The 19,800-nt window shown below is 45.5% G+C and overlaps 2 protein-coding genes across 6 annotated transcripts in view; both read left to right on the top strand.

Moving 5' to 3' along the window:
• Window positions 1-2,971: 2,971 nt before the first annotated feature.
• Window positions 2,972-9,722, top strand: LOC113744687 (collagen alpha-4(VI) chain-like). The gene is made up of 7 exons (XM_027275379.1): window positions 2,972-3,164; window positions 3,257-3,268; window positions 5,391-5,881; window positions 6,793-6,883; window positions 8,161-8,814; window positions 8,893-8,965; window positions 9,622-9,722. Exons 3-6 carry the CDS (start codon window positions 5,684-5,686, stop codon window positions 8,922-8,924), a joined length of 975 nt encoding a protein of 324 aa, XP_027131180.1. The 5' UTR covers window positions 2,972-3,164; window positions 3,257-3,268; window positions 5,391-5,683; the 3' UTR covers window positions 8,925-8,965; window positions 9,622-9,722.
• A 2,482-nt stretch (window positions 9,723-12,204) lies between these two features.
• The window catches only part of col6a4a (collagen, type VI, alpha 4a), a 47,246-nt gene continuing 39,650 nt past the window's right edge, over window positions 12,205-19,800 (top strand). For 3 of the 5 annotated variants that reach the window (XM_027275384.1, XM_027275382.1, XM_027275380.1), the window contains exon 1: window positions 18,864-18,966. The gene's annotated coding sequence lies outside the window, so the exon portion shown is untranslated. Of the gene's footprint in view, window positions 12,280-18,863; window positions 18,967-19,800 lie in introns of those variants that run through there. The other 2 variants (XM_027275383.1, XM_027275381.1) reach the window with 2 other exon arrangements.

Raw genomic sequence — 19,800 nt, 5'->3', positions numbered from 1 at the left:
AAACATCACACTGTAAACCAATCGTCCCATCGTGTGTCCTAACGCTTCATAGCGAGGCTGCAAAAACAGGATCATGATTCCTTGTGTGTTTGTGAGTTTTGAAAAATGAGGATGGATGATGAGGTTTTGTTTTTTTTGTGCTGTCCTCGCACTGAAGAAGAATGTTTTGTTAGAATAAACTGAGCTATAAATGATGATAGCTGATGTTTTCTTCTCAGGTCGACGAATCAGGGAAATCCCTCTCATAGTGCTGGGCAGGAACATGGCTGCTGACTGAGGAGGGCCAAGAACTGTCTGATCTGTTACGGTAAGCACTGAGCCCCAATGCTCGGATCAACATTTAATAATAACCATTAGATCCCCCGGCTCCCCGGCTGCATGCCGAAGTGTCCTTGGGCAAGATACTGAACCCCAAGTTTGCTCCCGAAGGGCTGTGCCATCGGTGTGTGAAGTGTGTATGAAGCTTAGATCCTTAAACGATGAGCAGTTGGCACCTTGCACGGTAGCCAATGGCCATCAGTGTATGAATGTGTGTGAATGGGTGAATGGATATGTAGGTAGAGCCGCTTTGAGTGGTCGGAGACTAGAAGGCGCTATATAAGTACAGACCATTTTAACCTGGATTAACTGGCTTTTTGCTTTCTCCAGTCAATTCTTTCCGTCACTATCCGGGTTTAGGTTGACATGTAGATATGAAAAGCTTTGTCCAGTCCAGCACACAAGTATCGCAGACCAAATCAAACCCGCCTGTCATATTAGAGATGCAATAATTGACGGATGAGTGAGCAGTAAAAGTTAAGCGTTGATCTTTCTGTACAGCGTGACCCAAAAGGCAAAGGTGAAACACCTGCAGGACGATGTCAATGTCCAAACAAACAGACAACACAAGTTGCTCTTAAAACATGAAACAGTCAATTGTTCATCTCTAGTTGCGAGATAGAGCAAGAGTGCTTGAACTCACTTGGGACAGCAACCGTTTACAACACAAAGTTGGAAGAGAAAAAAACCCTGAACTGAGCTGGACTCAACACGATCAATCAGACGTCAATTAGACCATTTAATGTGACTGAAACTAAGCGTGCTCAGGTGGATTCATGGACTGAACTACGACACTCGACCTGCTCGGACAGCCGGTCTCATTTGGGCCAAACAAGCAAACTCTGGTCCGCCTGAAAACGTGGGTCTCGGTCCACTGCCAAGTGAACCCTGTTGTTGTTACGCAACGGACTATACCAGAACAAAAGATTGGAAAGCCAATCCATGAGCTGCTTTTCTTCTTCCGGTCAGTACTTGTTTTGGGCAATACTGCCCCTAAGCAAGCAGCTGATGTAACTGCATGACGTTGTTCCATGGTGGTTTGGTCCATTTTGTCTTTTATTTCCAAGCTTCTAAAACTTGATCTTAACATGTTCATTATCTCCATTTTCTAATAATGTTAACATTCTAAACCATTAATGTCTGTAATGTCTTCAAGGAGAGTCGGAAATGTCATCACATCAGGAGTTATTAACTAAAACAAAACTACTCATCCCTGGGGTTCTGCAGACCCCTGCAGACTTCAGAGGAGTGCGCCTTCATCAAGGAACCAGTGCAGCCTCAGCAGGTCGACTTGGACCTGGTCTAGGTGTTGGACAGCTCCAGGGAGGTGCAGGCTGATGAGTACGCTGGTGCCCAGCAGCTGTGGGTTTTCTGTGTTGGAGCAACTGGCCGGAGGCCCACAACCCAGAAGGGCGGGCAACCAGGCCCGGGTGGCTGTAGTCCAGCAGAGCGGCACTCAGGTTTCCAAGCCGGAGTTTGGCCTGCAGTCCTACCAGAACCACAACCTGATGAAGAACCCATCTTATCAAGAAGATGCAGCAGCAGGGCGGCTCCTCGGCGCTGGGACAGATGCTGAGTTCACCCTGAGGGAGGTGCTCCGGAAGCCCCCAGCCCCGGAGAGAAGGGGGTGCTTGACGGTGGTGGGCCACCGAGACGGCTTACGAGGACCGAGCCAAGCTGCACTACATCTCCCGAAGGCAAGTGTGGGGGGTGGGCGATGTTTGGTGGTGACGGTCGGCGACCGCTACAACCACCGCAGGTGGAGGACTGGCCAGTCTGCCTCTGCGCAGCACTTGATCCACCTCAGCAAACTGAACGCTGACGAGCAGGGCTACGCCCAGCGCTTCTTCAGGTCTTCCTAGCGCCTCAACAGTAAGACCAGTTTGTCATCAAAGTTTGATTCATCATCCAGATATCAAATTCATGATGTTTGTGCCGCGTTTGTTTCAGAGGGAATGAACTCGTATCCTCCTCCGCATTAAAACAGACCTGCAACCAGATGATGGGCGCGGCGGGACAGAAGGGTAAGTCACACTGAGGTTACACATGTTAATGACAATACTGTGTAATGATGTAACCATGGAAACAGCATCAATATGAACATCAACAAAGATCACAGGTCCAGTTGTTACCTGTCCATAGAAACGAAGGTCACCTGTGGGTCATTAAGGTCACCTGTGGGAGGTCACCTGTGGGTCGTTAAGGTCACCTGTGGGTCATTAAGGTCACCTGTGGGAGGTCACCTGTGGGTCGTTAAGGTCACCTGTGGGTCATTAAGGTCACCTGTGGGAGGTCACCTGTGGGTCGTTAAGGTCACCTGTGGGTCGTTAAGGTCACCTGTGGGTCGTTAGCTGAGCAGTCGGAGGACATCAGAGGTGAAAGCAGCAAATATATTGTGAATAAAATCTGATCCAGTCTGAATAAAGTTCTGTGGTTCTGGTTCTGTTCAGTAATCAGTGAGGCCCGGACACAGAGGACTGCAGCAGCCTCACAGTCACTCACAGACCGGATCAAACAGGAAGCAGTCCCCTCCGGCGGCGTCAGAAGAGAGAAAGCGTTTGATTGGATGTTAAATTAGTACATGCCGTACCTGAGTGCAGGATGACATCATCGACAAGTTTTTATGGTTTATCAGGAAATGACAAACTCATAAAACTCATAAAATACCATGAAGAACATCTAAAGACACTTTGTGTCAGTGCTGGACAGACACTGGAGGACAAAACATCTACAGCAGTTAAACACATAGATCCACCTTAAATTCAAGTCCACTTTAAGGGAATATCTTAATCCTCTTTTTTTGTTTCAGGAGTGTCAGCTGATCAACCTAACCAGAGAAAACTGTCGTAAGTGTCAAAGTGTCACGTATGCAAAACGTTGTGATCTGTCTTTGATAACTCCAGATGAACTCTAAATGTTATTCCTCTTCTCCACACAGCATGCTGCAGTGGTACGTATGTCTCCACTTTGTCATTTTTGCTGTGTGAAAGTGTGAGATCAGCAAAACACAGTTTCATTATTAATAATGTTAATGAACGAACACAAACGTGGCTGTCATTCACAGTGCTTCCTCCTCCATTCAGATATTCCCAGGTTGAACTGATGAGGGATCAGATAGACCTCGGTGTATTTCTCGACTGTTGCTCCAGTTCACCGAGAACTGTCGACTAACAGAAAGAAACTTGACCATCAGAGGTTTTTTTTTTTTTTTAACTCAAACATGTGGCATACATAGCTTTTTAGACCAAGTTTGACTGAACACTAAAGTCAGTCCTCACTGCCGACTCTCCCCCAGAAAACAGCCTCTGTCTGGGCCGTGAGAGCCGGCTAAGTCCCCGTAACGCCTGCCAATGTAATAATGTCCACAAACGTAATAAAAGTCTGCAGCTTTTAATGCAATAATCCCACAAATGTAATACATTTTCTACAAACATAACACATTTTCAGCTTTGGTTGGGAACAGTAGGTGCCAGTCTATCTCAACACTGTGGTGTCCAGGGTCACAGAGACCTGTTGCTGCCTTCATAGACATAATAGATAGCTTGTTGTTGACGGTCCAATCTGCGTAAACAGACATCTGTGTCTCCAGACTAGAACATGCTGACAATAACACCTCCATGGGTAAAGACATTCTCTGTGACTCATTCTGGGCGTGTAGTATTTGTGGTGTTATCTTGGGGTTTAAAGTCGATCCACCAGGATGAGTTGGGCAGAATGTGAGACCGACTCAGGCACTTCTGATGAACTTTGAGAGTGTCTCTAATTCTCCTTGGCCAAGCGTCAATAAATAATACAGCATCAGACATCAGAGGGTCCTGAACACTTTCTGAACTCCTGACCTTTGACCTTTGACTTCAGCAAGTTCTCCACAACTTATACAGACCATGTGTTAGATTGTGTTAGATTGTGTTATTTATTTACATCACAAAATGATAATGGTGATAATGTTCACAGTTACACAGCTACATGTCACACACTGAAATCAGATGCTGCTGTTGTGGAGCAACCGTCACTACCAGGTCGCTGCTGCCATCTACTGGCCCGGTTGCACTTTGCTCTCTTGGTACAGACATCAAACATGTTCAGACACAGGCACGTTAAAAACCAGAACAGAGGACATGACGGACATGAACAAAAGAAAAACAAGAGCTGTGTGCATGTAAAAGGTAAAATGACATAAATATCTGTGCGTGTAGACCAGGATGATTTCTGTCGGTGCAATGGTGACAGTGGCGAGGATGAAATGATAAATATAAATATACAGTGTGCACAGTAGGACAGTATGAGTGTAGATGATATTGCTTGTTTTGGCGTACAGAGCTCTGCAGCGCCTCCCAGAGGGGAGAAGTTTAGACAGGTTGTGAGCAGGGTGTGATGGTCTGCAGAGATGTTACCTGCCCGTTTCCTGACTCTGGACAGGTACAGGTCCTGGATGGAGGGCAGGCTGACACCGATCATTTTGCAGTGTGTTCTTCCTGTTTGGTCACCGATCCAAACCAAACAGAGATGGAAGAAGCAACTACTCTAGTCCGGTGTGACCGGTCAACCACAACGACCATTATTCAGTGCGTTTTTACATTTGTGGGAAGTTATTACAATATTGAAAGTTGAAGATTTTCACTTCCCCACAAACGGAATAAATCCCTGCAAACGTAATAGTCAGGGGCGCTGTATAGGGGGGAAAAGTTAGGACAATTCCAAGGGCCCACGACTGACAGAGGCCCCAAAAAATAGAATTATTAAACCATCATCATTGAGTATATATGTTGGGGACGTTTTGTGGACGGAGACACGGAGGAAAGCAGGCGGAGACCCACCAAAATAAAATCACAGATGTCAACGTAATGATATCTATATTTCTGGTTCTGATTGTTGTGATAATTATGTACAACACAAAGATCAGGACTTTATGTGACGTGTTTTGATTTTACCGTGACAAACGCTCCCAGGCGAGCTGCGATCTTCTGATCACATCTTCTCATTGATGTGAACGATATGTCCCGTGTCTGAACACACCTTCCAGTTTTAGGTTGTTTTGCTTTCTTCAGTTGTCTCGACATTCACTCCTCTAGATCGACCAGCGTGCCCGGCCTTCCCCACCGAGTTGGTGTTTGCTCTGGACATATCGGAGGACGTGCGAGCGGTAGACTTCGAGAGGCAGCGCTCCGCCCTCCTCTCCCTGCTGGACGACATCGCCATCGCTGAGAGCAACTGTCCAACAGGCGCTCGTGTCACTGTGGTTGCCTACAGCGCCCAAATCAAGTACCTGATCCGCTTCCAGGACTTCCGTTACAGGGAAAAGCTGAAAGAAGCTGTGAAGAACATCCTCCAGGAAAAGACCAATCGTCGTTTTCTGGGTGCCAGCATGCGCTTTGTAGGTCGGAACGTCTTCAAGCACACACGTGCAGGAATAATGATGAGGAAGGTGGCCGTGTTCTTTTCTAGCGGGTCTGTCCAAGATCTTGAGGAAGTTGCCACTGCTGTGTGGGAGTACAGAGCCCGGGACATTTCTTTGGCGATCATCTCAACGATTAATGCTCCGCCTGTCAGGCAAGCACTCGAGGTAGGTTTAGTCCACACAAACAAGGGAACCACACACCTAGCTCAGCACACTTTACAAACCACACGCTGGTGCTGTCAGTCCCTGACACCACCTTCCAGACTACGTCAAACAAGTTGATCGTTTTTATCGATTTGCTTGAGATTCATACAGCACCAGACAGAAGTTCTCCAGGCTCGGCTCGCCACGGTAGCAGCAGGTTTAGTGACGCGTTCCAGCTCCTGCTGGGAAATCCTGAGGCATTCCCAGGCCAGACCGGCTTCTTCATTACATACACTTGTACAACTCAGTGTGAGCCAATCAAACAACAAAGAAACACAATAGACAAGACACTTGTATGGTAATAAATATTTAAAAAGTACATAACAATAAAGAAACAAAACATTTTATTAAAACCAATCAGACGTTGTCCAAGAGTTTGAGTTTGTCGGTCAGGGATATTTTCTCCATATTAACAAAGTAGAAAATAACTGTGATGGGTAGGTGGAGTCAGGGAGGCCCATTTAATAAGAATCAGGCGTCTAAGCCAGGAAAATTACAACAGCTACAAAGTTCTTCTTGTGATTGGATAGGTCATCTGTCATTGTCTTGAAGATTTCCAACCTAGAAATGATGCAAAGAAGGACATGTCCAAAGCACCCGGATACTGACGACATCCCCACGTATGGACCCGCCACAAACACCCTTATATCATCCACAACATCACACTGTAAACCATCGTCCCATCGTGTCCTAACGCTTCATAGCGAGGCTGCAAAAAACAGAGATCATGATTCCTTTGTGTGTTGTGAGTTTGAAAAATGAAGGATGGATGATGAGGTTTTGTTTTTTTTGTGCTGTCCTCGGGCACTGAAGAAATGTTTTTGTTAGAATAAACTGAGCTATAAATGATGATAGCTGATGTTTCTTCTCAGGTCGACGAATCAGGGAAATCCCTCTTCATAGTGCTGGGCAGGAACATGGCTGCTGACCTGAGGAGGGCCAAGAACTGTCTGATCTGTTACGGTAAGCACTGAGCCCAATGCTCGGATCAACATTTAATATAAACCATTAGATCCCCCGGCTCCCCGGTCTGCATGTCGAAGTGTCCTTGGGCAAGATACTGAACCCCAAGTTGCTCCTGAAGGCTGTGCCATCGGTGTGTGAATGTGTATGACTGCTTAGATCCTTAAACTGATGAGCAGTAGCCAATGCCATCAGTGTATGAATGTGTGTGAATGGGGTGAATGAGATATGTAGTGTAGAGCGCTTTGAGTGGTCGGAAGACTAGAAAGGCGCTATATAAGTACAGTCCATTTTAACCTGGATAAACTGGCTTTTTGCTTTGTCCACAGTCAAATTCTTTCCGTCACTATCCGGGTTTAGGGTTGACATGTAGATATGAAAAGCTTTGTCCAGTCCAGCACACAAGTATCGCAGACCAAATCAACCCGCCTGTCAGTATTAGAGATGCAATAATTGACGGATGAGGAGCAGTAAAAGTTAAGCGTTGATCTTTCTGTACAGCGTGACCCAATAAAGGCAAAGGTGAAACACCTGCAGGAGATGTCAATGTCCAAACAAACAGACAAACACAAGTTGCTCTTAAAATCGTGAAACAGTCAATTGTTGCATCTCTAGTTGCGAGACTAGAGTCAAGAGTGCTTGAACTTCACTTGGGACAGCAACCAGTTTACAACACCAAAGTGGAAGAGAAAAAAAACCCCTGCAGTGACCTGCAGCGGAGAACTGAGCTGGATTCAACCTGATGTCACGCTGTGGTGACCAATCAGACGTCAATTAGACCAGTTAGAAATGTGACTGAAACTAAGCGTGCTCCAGGTGGATTCATGGACTGAACTACGACACTCTGACCTGCTCGGACAGTCCGGTCTCATTTGGGCCAAACAAGCAAACTCTGGTCCACCTGAAAACGTGGGTCTCGGTCCACTTGCCAAGTGAACCCTGTTGTTGTTACGCAACGGACTATCCAGAGAACCAAAGATTGGAAAGCCAATCCATGAGCTGCTTTTCTTCTTCCCGGTCAGTACTTGTTTTGGGCAATACTGCCCCTAAGCAAGCAGCTGATGTAACTGCATGACGTTGTCCATGTGGTTTGGTCCAGTTTGTCTTTATTTCCAAGCTTCTAAAACTTGATCTTAACATGTTCATTATCTCCATTTTCTAATAATGTTAACATTCTAAACATTAATGTCTGTAATGTCTTCAAGGAGAGTCTGAAATGTTCATCACATCAGGAGTTATTAACTAAACAAACTACTCATCCATGGTGGTTTCTGCAGACCCCTGCAGACCTTCAGAGGAGTGCGCCTTCATCAAGGAACCACTGCAGCCTCAGCAGGTCGACTTGGACCTGGTCATGGTGTTGGACAGCTCCAGGGAGGTGCAGGCTGATGAGTACGCTGGTGCCCAGCAGCTGTTGGGTTCTGTGGTGGAGCAACTGGCCGTGAGCCCACAACCCAGAAGGGCGGGCAACCAGGCCCGGGTGGCTGTAGTCCAGCAGAGCGGCACTCAGGTTTCCAAGCCGGAGTTTGGCCTGCAGTCCTACCAGAACCACAACCTGATGAAGACCCATCTTATCAAGAAGATGCAGCAGCAGGGCGGCTCCTCGGCGCTGGGACAGACGCTGGAGTTCACCCTGAGGGAGGTGCTCCGGAAGGCCACCCAGCCCCGGAGGAGAAGGGCGGTGCTGACGGTGGTGGGCACCGAGACGGCTTACGAGGACCGAGCCAAGCTGCACTACATCTCCCAGAAGGCCAAGTGTGAGGGGGTGGCGATGTTTGTGGTGACGGTCGGCGACCGCTACAACCGGACGCAGGTGGAGGAGCTGGCCAGTCTGCCTCTGCAGCAGCACTTGATCCACCTCAGCAAACTGAACGCTGACGAGCAGGGCTACGCCCAGCGCTTCTTCAGGGTCTTCCTCAGCGCCCTCAACAGTAAGACCAGTTTGTCATCAAAGGTTTGATTCATCATCCAGATATCAAATTCTGATGTTTGTGCCGCGTTTGTTTCAGAGGGAATGAACTCGTATCCTCCTCCGTCATAAAACAGACCTGCAACCAGATGATGGCGCGGCGGACCAGAAGGGTAAGTCACACTGAGGTTACACATGTTAATGACAATACTGTGTAATATGGTAACCATGGAAACAGCATCAATATGAACATCAACAAAGATCACAGGTCCAGTTGTTACCTGTCCATATAAAACCTGGACGTAGTCTCCGTGACGTCCCCGCAGACTGTCTAAAACTACCTGGACGTAGTCTCGTGACGTCCCCGCAGACTGTCAAAACCTGGACGTAGTCTCATGACGTCCCCGCAGACTGTCTAAAACCTGGACGTAGTCTCCGTGACGTCCCCGCAGACTGTCTAAAACCTGGACTTGTCTCCGTGACGTCCCCGCAGACTGTCTAAAACTGGACGTAGTCTCTGTGACGTCCCCGCAGACTGCTAAAACCTGGACGTAGTCTCTGTGACGTCCCCGCAGACTGTCTAAAACCTGGACGTAGTCTCTGAGACGTCCCCACAGACTGTCTTAAACCTGGACGTAGTCTCTGTGACGTCCCCGCAGACTGTCTAAAACCTGGACGTAGTCTCTGTGACGTCCCCACAGACTGTCTTAAACCTGGACGTAGTCTCTGTGACGTCCCCGCAGACTGTCTAAAACCTGAATATTTGTCAGTTTAGGGTCAAATCACATCCTCATAGGATCCTTTAAGTCGTTGTGCTCTGTGTGTTCAGTCAGGGGTCGGCAGAGCTGGACGAGGACATGTTGGCGGATGAGCAGACATTACAGGAACAAACTCAGACCATGAGTTCACCGCCAGGAGCTAACCTCCATGGTACACACACACACACACACACACACACACACTCTTTCTGCTTCCTTTAATAATGAAAGTATCACACAGTTTTTGGGATGACGTCTTTAGATGGTGCTCAGTGTAACACCTTCATCTCACTCCTTCTTCATCCAGTCGCCTGTTCGCTCGGTCAGGACACCGGCAGCTGCCAGGACTACACCATGATGTGGTTCTTTGACAGCAGTCAGAGGTCGTGCTTCCCCTTCTGGTACGGTGGCTGCGGGGGCAACGAAAACCGCTTCAAGACGAAGCAGGATTGTGAGAAAGTCTGTCTGACAAAGGGTTGATGAGGATGAGCTTCAAAACCACGTTTATCTTCAAGGAACAATGCCGAGGCAACTTCCCGGGTGTTTTCCTCACGGCCGAGTCAGCTGGTTCAAGACGTTTTGGCTTTTCCTTGCGTGCTTTTGCTTTTTCACTGATTCCACATTTCTGCTCGACGGACTCGAGCGTCTTCCAGGATATTTTAGATTTTTATGAGATCAGGTGCTGTGTTTTTTTCTTTTTTCTTTTTTTGGAGCAGCTGGACAGATATCACTGAAATCCACGTCACGTCACGTTAGTCTGGATTTAATACCAACAGCAAACATCATTTTCTGTTTTGTTTTGTAAACGTTTCTGATTAAAATTTCTACTTCAGATGACACCAAAACTCTGGCATTGTGTCAGTATGTTTGTACAGATGATCTAACTTCAGTATTCCACCAGTCGACAGATGCACCACATGCATATGCGATACGTGGCTGTTCTAGTCAGTGTATCAAATATAAACTCATTCTGAATTTGATACATTTGAACGTGAGCGTGGAAAAGGACGTATGCCCCTTTTTTGTGCGTACGCATGCTTTGTACATGAGGCCCCTGGACTCTCTGTTGGAGCATGTGCAATCGGGCGGATGAAAGCCTGAATGCATCATCATGTCACACGTCTGGATTCAAATGAGCGCGGGTCAAAAAAGGATTTGAAACTCGTTTAATCTGTTTTCATTCATGTTCAAACAGTCTAAACTGTTCAAAATAATCTACCGTTTACAGCAGTGCCGTCCTTTAGTCTCAAGGTGGCACCAAATTGTCATTTTTCAACCTGCTGCAGGAGAGCGGCTATCACAGAGTAAAGATGGACTTAAGTACAACTTTGAAGTACTTTAAAGTATTTCCATGTTTCCTTCCAGAGGCAGATCTTTTCACATCTGTCTGAAAAGCACAGTTACTGTACAGGTTATCAGGCTTTGAGATTATAACCTATGATTCTACTGCGTCAGTCAGTGCATCACTGATGATGTTCACGGGGTGGTTGGTAGTGCAGTGGGTTTAGTCTTTCCTCTACTTTAGTAAAATATTCACATTATTTGACACTATAACAAAGGAGTCACCTCTTCACAGATAATTAGAATAACGCTGCGACTCTTTCATGGAAACATACTGTGAACGTTCCAGCATGTCAAAGCGTTGCTGAGGTTTCTTCATGAAGCTCTTTTATGTTAGTGTATTGTGATGTTGACATGGTGATAATGGAGATTAAAGGAGACGCTCAGTTTTTAACAGAACATCATCTGTGGTGAAACATTTTCACCTTCTCTTCACTTTTTGTCTTTCTATTCTCTCTGTTGTCCATTTTGGAGAAGAAAGTTGAATTTCAGGTTTCTTGTTTCCTGTTTTATTTTGTAATTCTCCCCTCTTCCTGTGTCTGTACCTTTGCTTCCTGCCTTTGTTGTGTTTCCTGCTCGCTTTGATTGGTTTCGCCTGTGTCTCGTTATCCTGCGGTGTATTTAGTCTGTCTCTGTCGGCTGGTTCTGTCTCATGTGTTTCGGATCCTGTCCTCCTCTGCTGACTGCTCCTCCTGTTCTTTGGCTTTGTTTGATCCGCTCATCTCCTCCATCAGCGTCTCCATCCTGGCCCTTCCCTTTAGTTTCCCAGCAGTCACTTTACTCCAGGATAAACTCCATGACTTATATCTGAGGATGGCACGCAGGAAAGTATCCAACAAGTTCAGGTTTTAGAAACACCCGTTTCTCAGCATGCTGGACTGGTTTCCAGCCTGCCCCCATTAAGAAGCGTGGATCATGGAGGTGTTTGGTTCAGTCCTGCTGCAGAAGCCGAGGGTTCGAATCCGACCTGCATGTCGTTCCCCGTCCTCCTGTCACTCTTCAGCTGTCTCTGTCAAATAAAGCTTGAAAAGGCCAAAAAAAAAAGAAAGCATGGATCTTGTAGACGTTGATCCACCTGCCCCTCGTTCCATGGAGACCACATAGACTTCTGGCTGAACGCTGACTCCTGGGACACATGAATGGAACAAAAGTAACGTACTGTCTCTGACACCTGAAGACTTTGGTATAGTGTTGGCTGAGATTGTTAAAATAACTGATCAGTGTGAGCTAACTAATGTTTCACTGTGTTCTTCTTCTGTGATCCGTGTATGCAGGGGAAATGTGAGAGCTCATATCATCTGCAATACCAACTGTGACCACCAGGAAAAAACTGTTCAGAGACAGTACACCTGCACACCTGAGGGACGCAGCTCCACGAGCCAGAGGAGGTAGGTCACTTTCTGTCATTGTCTTTTTTCCTTTGAGTCAAAAAGCCTGGAAAACACTTCCTGCTGACGTGGTCTCTGTGTGCATGCTGTCGTTCAGGATAAAAAGGCAGAAAGTGTTACTGCGAGATACTCCAGAGAGACTCACTGCTGTGAAATCCACATTACAAGCAACCACCAATAAAAAAGGTCAAATAATGCAGAGTGAAAGCGATAACGCTAACAAGACTGTAGCTGGTTTTAAAGGCAATGCAACAGGTTAAGGAGTGGAGCTGTAGGCACCTATGGAGGTTTTTATCCATGGTTGGTGTCAGGTTTCTCCAGACGTACACGGTCAGGATGGATCATGCTTTAAGAGCCCAGAGAGCTCAGCGTCATTTAATTTAATTTAAAATAAATAAAAATAAAAAGTGTTGATGGGGCGATGTTGGGGTCCATTGTGGAGGTCATTGGTCCTTATCAGAGGACAGGTCTGGAAGCTGATGCTCCTGCACTTCTTCTGGATGCTCCTCAGTCGCTCCTGGTCCCCGTCCCTGAAGGCTCTGTTCTTCCTGTTCAGCAGCTCCTTCAGGTCACTGCTGATCCAGGGCTTGTTGTTGGGGAAACAACACTGAATTGAAACAACTCTGGGAGCGGCGGAGCTGGACTGTTAAGTTCTGAAAAATTTCCAAGAGAGAAAATTCAGAAGAACACGAAACATTTCTCCAGAACAGTTTGATCACTAATCGTTTCCACAGCACAGCATCTTCTTTCAGGCTGGTTTCAGTTTGACATGGCTTGATCAGGGCTGATTTTGGACAGCAACATTAGCATAACAGAACGACTGTACACACTTTGCATGGAAAGGGTCGAGTCTCTGGAGGACTGGGTGAGCTGAAGCACACATCAGGCTTTTAGACCGGAGATTTCTGATCTCCAGTTCTGTGTCCATGTGTCGCTGCGAGCGCGGACGACATTAGTTCAAATCTCTCTGAACAGCTTTGCGGGTTTTTGTTTGGATGCTAAAATGAATAATAACATAATTAACAATATATTCTGAAATTGGATTAATAAATTATATATAATTTACATATTTTGAGGCAGCGTTGTCATTGTCATCCTTCCTCCTCGACCTCTTTTCTGTCTCTTGTCTCCTCACTCCTTTATATTTTATTCAGATTACAAAATGGGATCTGAATAAAACGCAATGATCTGTCGTTTCCGGCTCTCGGTTCAGACAGGACAGAGGACGAGTCCGGACCCGGACTGTGGTCCACCTTATTAGTGACCTGTGCACTGTGGACATGATGGCAGAGGAGAAGAGCTAATGTTAGCTCAGTTTGTTAGCCAGGCTGCAGAGAGTGAAGAGGACGCTGACGGAAACATTTTATGGAGGAAATGTTTTCTGGTTTTCCCTCTGATGTCCTCCGGCTGCTCCGCCTCAACTCTCTGTGATTTACAGAGTTTATGATGGACAGTGAAGTAAACTGCTGACAGCTGTAGCTGCTGTTAGCTCAGTTCGTCAGAACCTGAAATGATGATTGTATTTAAACCAATCAGGAGTAGTTCAGTTTTACTTCTTGACTTTAAGCTGTCTGTGTGTTTTTAATAATCTGACCCCAGCTCAGCGTGCCTGCTGTTGTGCTGTGTACAGTCATCCTGAAAGACGAGCTTCAGGCTTCAGAGATAAACCCTCGTTACTCAGACACATATCAGACCTCTGAGTGTTTCCTGCTGTTTAGACACAGCAGCGAGCTTCGCCTGGTCCGCCTCCATGACTGAAGTGGACTTGGCCTGCCGTGGACCTGTGGGTGCTCAGGGAGAGCTGGCACACGTCACGGTTTCTATATTTTGTCTGAAAATGTGGAAATGATCCGTTTGTTTTGTGCCTGGACAGACATTCGTCTGCTGAAGCTGTCAGCTTTGTAGTTTTGGCGTGAGACACAAAGATCCACATAGACGGCCATGTTAAAAAGGCCGGAACAGAGATACCAGTTTTAAGTCTTTCAAAATAAGAGAGACTTTGTAAAGCTCTCTCCTTAACAGACAAAGCACGCTGACAGCTATTCAATGTATGTGGGCGACGGGGCCGGAGTACACACTCAACATTTATTTCAGGTTCTGTTTTACTGTACACATGTAGTCGTTTAAGCTTTCATGTGATTTTTATTCTGCAAGCTGACCAAACTGTTTTTAATCTCAGAGGGATTTTTGGTTTTATTAGTGCCGCTCAGGAGACTCTAAAATGTCCTCAGAGCTCCTAATGAGCAAAAGTTTTAGTGCTGAAAGGACGAGTGGAGCAGCCGTGGGGAAAAATAATGTTCTCTGTTCATTAAGCTGCCCTCGGCTGTTATTTTTATTGTGGTTTTTACACAGTGGACACTTTGCCACGGGCAAAAAGACCTTTGTTTCATTGTTTTGTTTCACCACTGAGAGTTCTGTTATTGTTTAATATAAAGTTAAAGCTGTTCATAATCATCATTTTGTGCTATTTAAAGGTGCAGTCTGTAGAATTTAGTGCCCTCTGGTGGTGTAGTCGTTAATTAAGCGATATTACATGACAGGGTGTACTTTACCGTCATTGTTGGCGACACAAACACTGAACATTGTTCAGCTGCTGTGACTCAGATATCTGCTTAGCTACCGTGTCCCTGAACTTCACATTTATTAAGTCTGTAGCCTCACCAGCACAGCTGATGGAGGACGATCCAAACACTTCCCGTAACTCCACAGCGTGGTAAAGTCCAAAAGTTAAAAAGTGCTGAACAAAGATCGATGGAATCATTTCCAAAATGGAGCGCGGACTAAGGATGGGAATTGATAAGATTTTTATGATTCGATTCTTTATCGATTCTCATTTGGGGAAAAAGGAGAACAAACAGTTTGATCAGCATCGACTTTGTTTAGTTAGAAGTGTCACGACGTTACAAAACCAACAGCGAGGTCAGCAGAGGTCACAGCCTGGATAATAACGATGTGTAACTACCTTCTGTAGTAACCACAGAGGTCAGAGGTCACAGCCTGGATAATAACGATGTGTAACTACCTTCTGTAGTAACCACAGAGGTCAGAGGTCATAGCCTGGCTGCTGCTGCTAGGTTGAGATTCATCTCCAGTCTGAAGCGTGTCAAAAACACGACATTCATTTCTAAATATTGCATGTTGTGTGTGCAAATGTTTCTGCATGTTGGTCGTGTTCCCTCCCGACGCTGTTATCTCCACTTTGCAATGATTGCAAGTCGCCCTGTTGACGTCTGTTTTGGTGAAATGCAGCCAAACTTTGAAACGTTTGAACGAGTGGTGACATTGTTACTACTGATTGCACTGCACGTGAGAAACTTGGGTAAGTTACGTGATGTAATCAGTCGTGCCTGCTGGAATCGAGCGTGCGGGTTAACTTCTTTTTTTAAGTAGATTTTTTTGGCCTTTAATGAATAGGACAGCTGAAGAGAGACAGGAAGCAGACATGCAGTAAAGGGCCGTCCGATGCGGGATTCGAACCGGGGCCAGCTGCAGCGAGGACTGAAGCCTCTACACACGGGGCGCCTGCACAAGCCACTACGCTACCGACCGCCCCGCGTGCGTAACTTCTTACGGAAGTTACGTGACGTAATTCGTTTTATCTGGAATCGATAAGAGAATCGTTAGATAAACTGCCAAACGACTCCATGGAGTTGAAACACACGGAACCGGTTCTCAACAAGAACCGGTTCTCAACAAGAACCGGTTCTCGATTCCCATCCCTAGCGTGGACACACCTGTGTTAACGAAGCGCACGGACACATGTATTACTTTATTACTTATTTCCAGTTTACCTCTTCGCGTTTGTTTTTCAGCAAATTGGTGTCCCGTTGACCAATCAGATCGCCCGATCAGACCTACATGTTGCATAATTCTGATTACACACTAATGAACACCGCTCAGAAGATTGTTAAACCTGCAGACTTGGCATTTTTAAACGATTCAGCCTGATCGTTAAATGTGGATGAAATCCTCGATCATGTCGTCATCTTATCACAGTGATGATGTGTGGTGATATATTATTATATTCCTGGAACGCCACAAATAATTCATTATCTCATTCTGCTCTGTGGTTTTCAGTGCTGCCCACAACACGCCCTGAGATCTTAAATTATAGATACAGTACTTTCACTGCTCTGCTCTTTGGGATGAATTATTGGACTCATGAAGTTATTTTGGTTTTTTGTTTGAATCATTTCTGCCCCTCCTCACAGACTGATGCAGCCTTTCATTGGCTTGCAGTGTGAAGAGATTGGGACATGCAGGGCGGATTAGAGCCTCGGCTCCTGCAGTCACACATTACATGAAAAAATATTTGGCTGTTTACAACTGAACTCGATGTGATTCAGAGCTGAAGCGCCAGTCATCAGTGACTCTTTAAAATATCTAAATCACGCTGTGCTCTCTCGAAATGTCGATTATACTCTCAGACAAAGAAGAGTTTCAGCTGCAGAGACTTCATCAAAGCTCATTATCTGAATTATTTGTTGACATCGACACGTCTTTTATTTCACCAAGCTCTCACCAACCACTAAAAGTCAGTCCCACATTTACTCTTGTCCGGCGGCTTCTTGCTCGCTCACTCTCTCCTTTCTCTTCTTCGATGAAATATCTGGCCTATAATTAAAAGTCTGTATTCATAAGTGTCTCAGAGTTTAAATAGTGTTGTCTGTCTGTTTTCTGACCAGACCACCAAACACGCTGAGTTGACACGAGGACTCCATTTCTTCTCTTTACAGTTTTCTTCAGAATTTCTCACATCCTCCTCCCTTTGTCCTCGGCGCTCAAACCAAATAGTTTCCACTAAAGAATCTGCAGAAATGAATCCCGGTGTCTGTTCATGTTCGCCAAAACAAACACACTCCACACACACTGTCTCCAGGTCAAACATCTGCATTACAGCACCATGGAAGTAGTGAATCCAGGCTTATCAGTAGTGTGTTGCCAATAACAAGAAAGAGTGACAAATGATATTATGCATCAACTCAACGTTTTAGTTAAAGCAACGTCTCGTACAACTCAGTGTTTGTCTCCAGTTTCATCTCTGTGTGGTAAATATGTTCAGCTGTACTGACGTCCATAGAGGCTGCTGAGCCCACTTACATTAGCCGCTCACCCAGCTCGGGTTCTGGCGCGACACTGGCTCTGCTCCCTGTCAGCAGTCTGCCGGGCCGGTAAACCTCCTGCTTTGGACCACTAGGAGGTGATGCTACAAGCTGCTCTACCAACCGAGCTAAACACCGCCCGGCTGTACGGTGACTGAAGAAGAGAGGGGCTTTCCACAGGAAACACACAATCAGCTGATGATGTAATGAGGCAAAGTCCTTTTTCCTGTTCCTGTCTGCAAGTTATCATTTATATAAACACACAAACGCTCTGTATAGATGCAGAATGCACCAGCTCATCACTTCAGTTCCATTAAAGGTCCAGTCTGTAGGATTTAGTGACACCTAGTGGTGAAGCTGCCGATTGCAGCCAAATGAATACTCTGCTACTGTACATGTAAGAAAAACTCAGGCTATTGTACACCAATGAAAACATACTAATGAATATTATATTCCTGATGGTGAGCGCGACGCAGCACATCACCTTCATCACATTCATACATAAAACAAACACACGTCATCTCGACGCGCCTTCTCAAAGGTTATTCGGTTGCTCACATTAGACTCAACACAAATAGCTGCTTTAAAAATTTGAGCTTCGACACAGATAACCGTATCATGGCCACCTGCATAATATCGTGTGCGTCCATCTTTTTGCCGCCAAAGCTGCTCTGACCCGTGGATCTGTGAAGCTGTGCTGTCGTATCTGCAAACCCAGACGTCAGCAGCAGATCCTTGAGGTCCTGGAGGTTTGGAGGTGAACCTGCGCCTGCCTGACTAAGATTTGAGGCCGAGTCAACATCTTGAACTGATTGTTGCGTTTCCAGTTGTGGTGCTCATGCTGTTGGGTGTTTGAGCAGTGGACGGGAGTCAGCAGGGACACCCTGACTGGTTTGTGGCCTCACCTCGGACCACTTTTGATCAGCACTGACCACTGCAGACCAGGAACAACCCACGAGAGCTGCAGTTCTGGAGACGTTCTGACCCGGTCGTCGAGCCATTACAAAGTCTTCTAACTAAATGTTCAGCTGCGTCCTCATACAGTGAGTGGGAAAAATTTTTACATCCTGATTTTTTGCAAAATAAATGATTGTTAGTTTTATTTAAATTTGCATTTGATTGAGGGAAATAAGTATTTGATGCTCTCATAAAACATGACTTAGTATTTGTTGTAGAAACCCTTGATGGCATGCACAGAGGTCCGACGTTTCTTGTAGTTGTAGTTCTTTGCAGGTCCTCTCCAAATCCTTCAGGTTTTGAGGCTGATGGTTGGCAGCTCTCACCTTCAGCTGTCAGCGGTCTAACCCTAACCCTGGTCATAGTGGTCTACAAAACTTTTTTGGAAATCTGCTGGAATTTCTGCAGAATTTCAAGTGAAAACAAAGATCATGAAATCACTTTCTGTAAGTCATTGCTGCATTTCTCTGGTACTGATACATGAGACCTCCACCCCCAGCAGGGTGTGGGAGGAGTGGACGACGACTAGGAGGTTGTTTCATGCAGAAACAAGCCTGCACCTCCCTACATGGCTGTAGGACTCTTGTGCTTTGCGTGCAGAGGGTTCGGACGGAGCAGCAGCAGATCTGTGAGTGTCTCTTTTATTACTCGTGTGCATGAGCAGAGTGTGAAATGCATGAGAGGACTGTGCAGCTTTGTGTTGGTTTAATGTAAATCTGCACACTTTGTTTTAGAGGCTCATCCTAAAGCTGCTGCACATTCAGCTGCTTCATCACCTTTTCATTCACGGTTCCTTTAACATGTCAGGCAGTTCAGAATGTAAAGCAGACTGTGATGCAGGCTTTGTCCTTTTAAGGTACAAGAATGTTGTAATGCGTGCATGTTATTAGTTTGGGCCAGGATGTTCATTTGCTTTAACAATAATGATAATAATAATCAAATGCATATTTCATGCACAGCTTTTTATATTTAACATGTTTTGCATGTAAAATCTGCAAAGTAGCAGTCACTGAAATTATAAAGTATGAATGAAAGTCACAGAGCCGCAGATCTTAATTCAGTTATGAAGTGTTTGTTTAATGAAGTTCGTTTAAATCTTTGGAATAAAGTTCATCAGTCTGTAAAGACGACATTAAAAGATTTTTAAAAAATTAAATAAATGAAATTTAAAAATTTAAATAGCTGGTTACTGGAGTTTCAGGAGCGTTCGTTTGCATATTGAAGAGTTTAATGATTCTGGTTATTTTCTACATTAATCGTTTCATATAGAAAACATAAAACATTTTTTTATTAGATTTTCAGTTTACTGTGAGAAGCAAACGTTCCTGTTACGTAACACAAACTTAATTGATTATTAAGATCATTACAGATTCATTTACTTAATTAATTATGTTATCTCGATACGTATAACGATGGCAGTGTTTTTATTCCTTAGTCACACGCTGTAAAAACAGCAGATTGT

Source organism: Larimichthys crocea, unplaced genomic scaffold, assembly GCF_000972845.2.
Source record: "Larimichthys crocea isolate SSNF unplaced genomic scaffold, L_crocea_2.0 scaffold110, whole genome shotgun sequence".
Lineage (NCBI taxonomy): Eukaryota > Metazoa > Chordata > Actinopteri > Sciaenidae > Larimichthys > Larimichthys crocea.
The sequence above is the reverse complement of the archived record's forward strand: the minus strand, read 5'-3'. Positions and strand labels throughout refer to the sequence as shown.

Coding starts and splice junctions, on each gene's coding strand:
- LOC113744687 (XM_027275379.1), top strand. CDS start 5,684: ATGCGCTTTGTAGGTCGGAACGTCTTCAAGCACACACGTGCAGGAATA. Junction 6,884..8,160: donor GAACTGTCTGATCTGTTACG/GTAAGCACTGAG, acceptor TGGTTTCTGCAG/ACCCCTGCAGACCTTCAGAG. Junction 8,815..8,892: donor CTTCCTCAGCGCCCTCAACA/GTAAGACCAGTT, acceptor CGTTTGTTTCAG/AGGGAATGAACTCGTATCCT.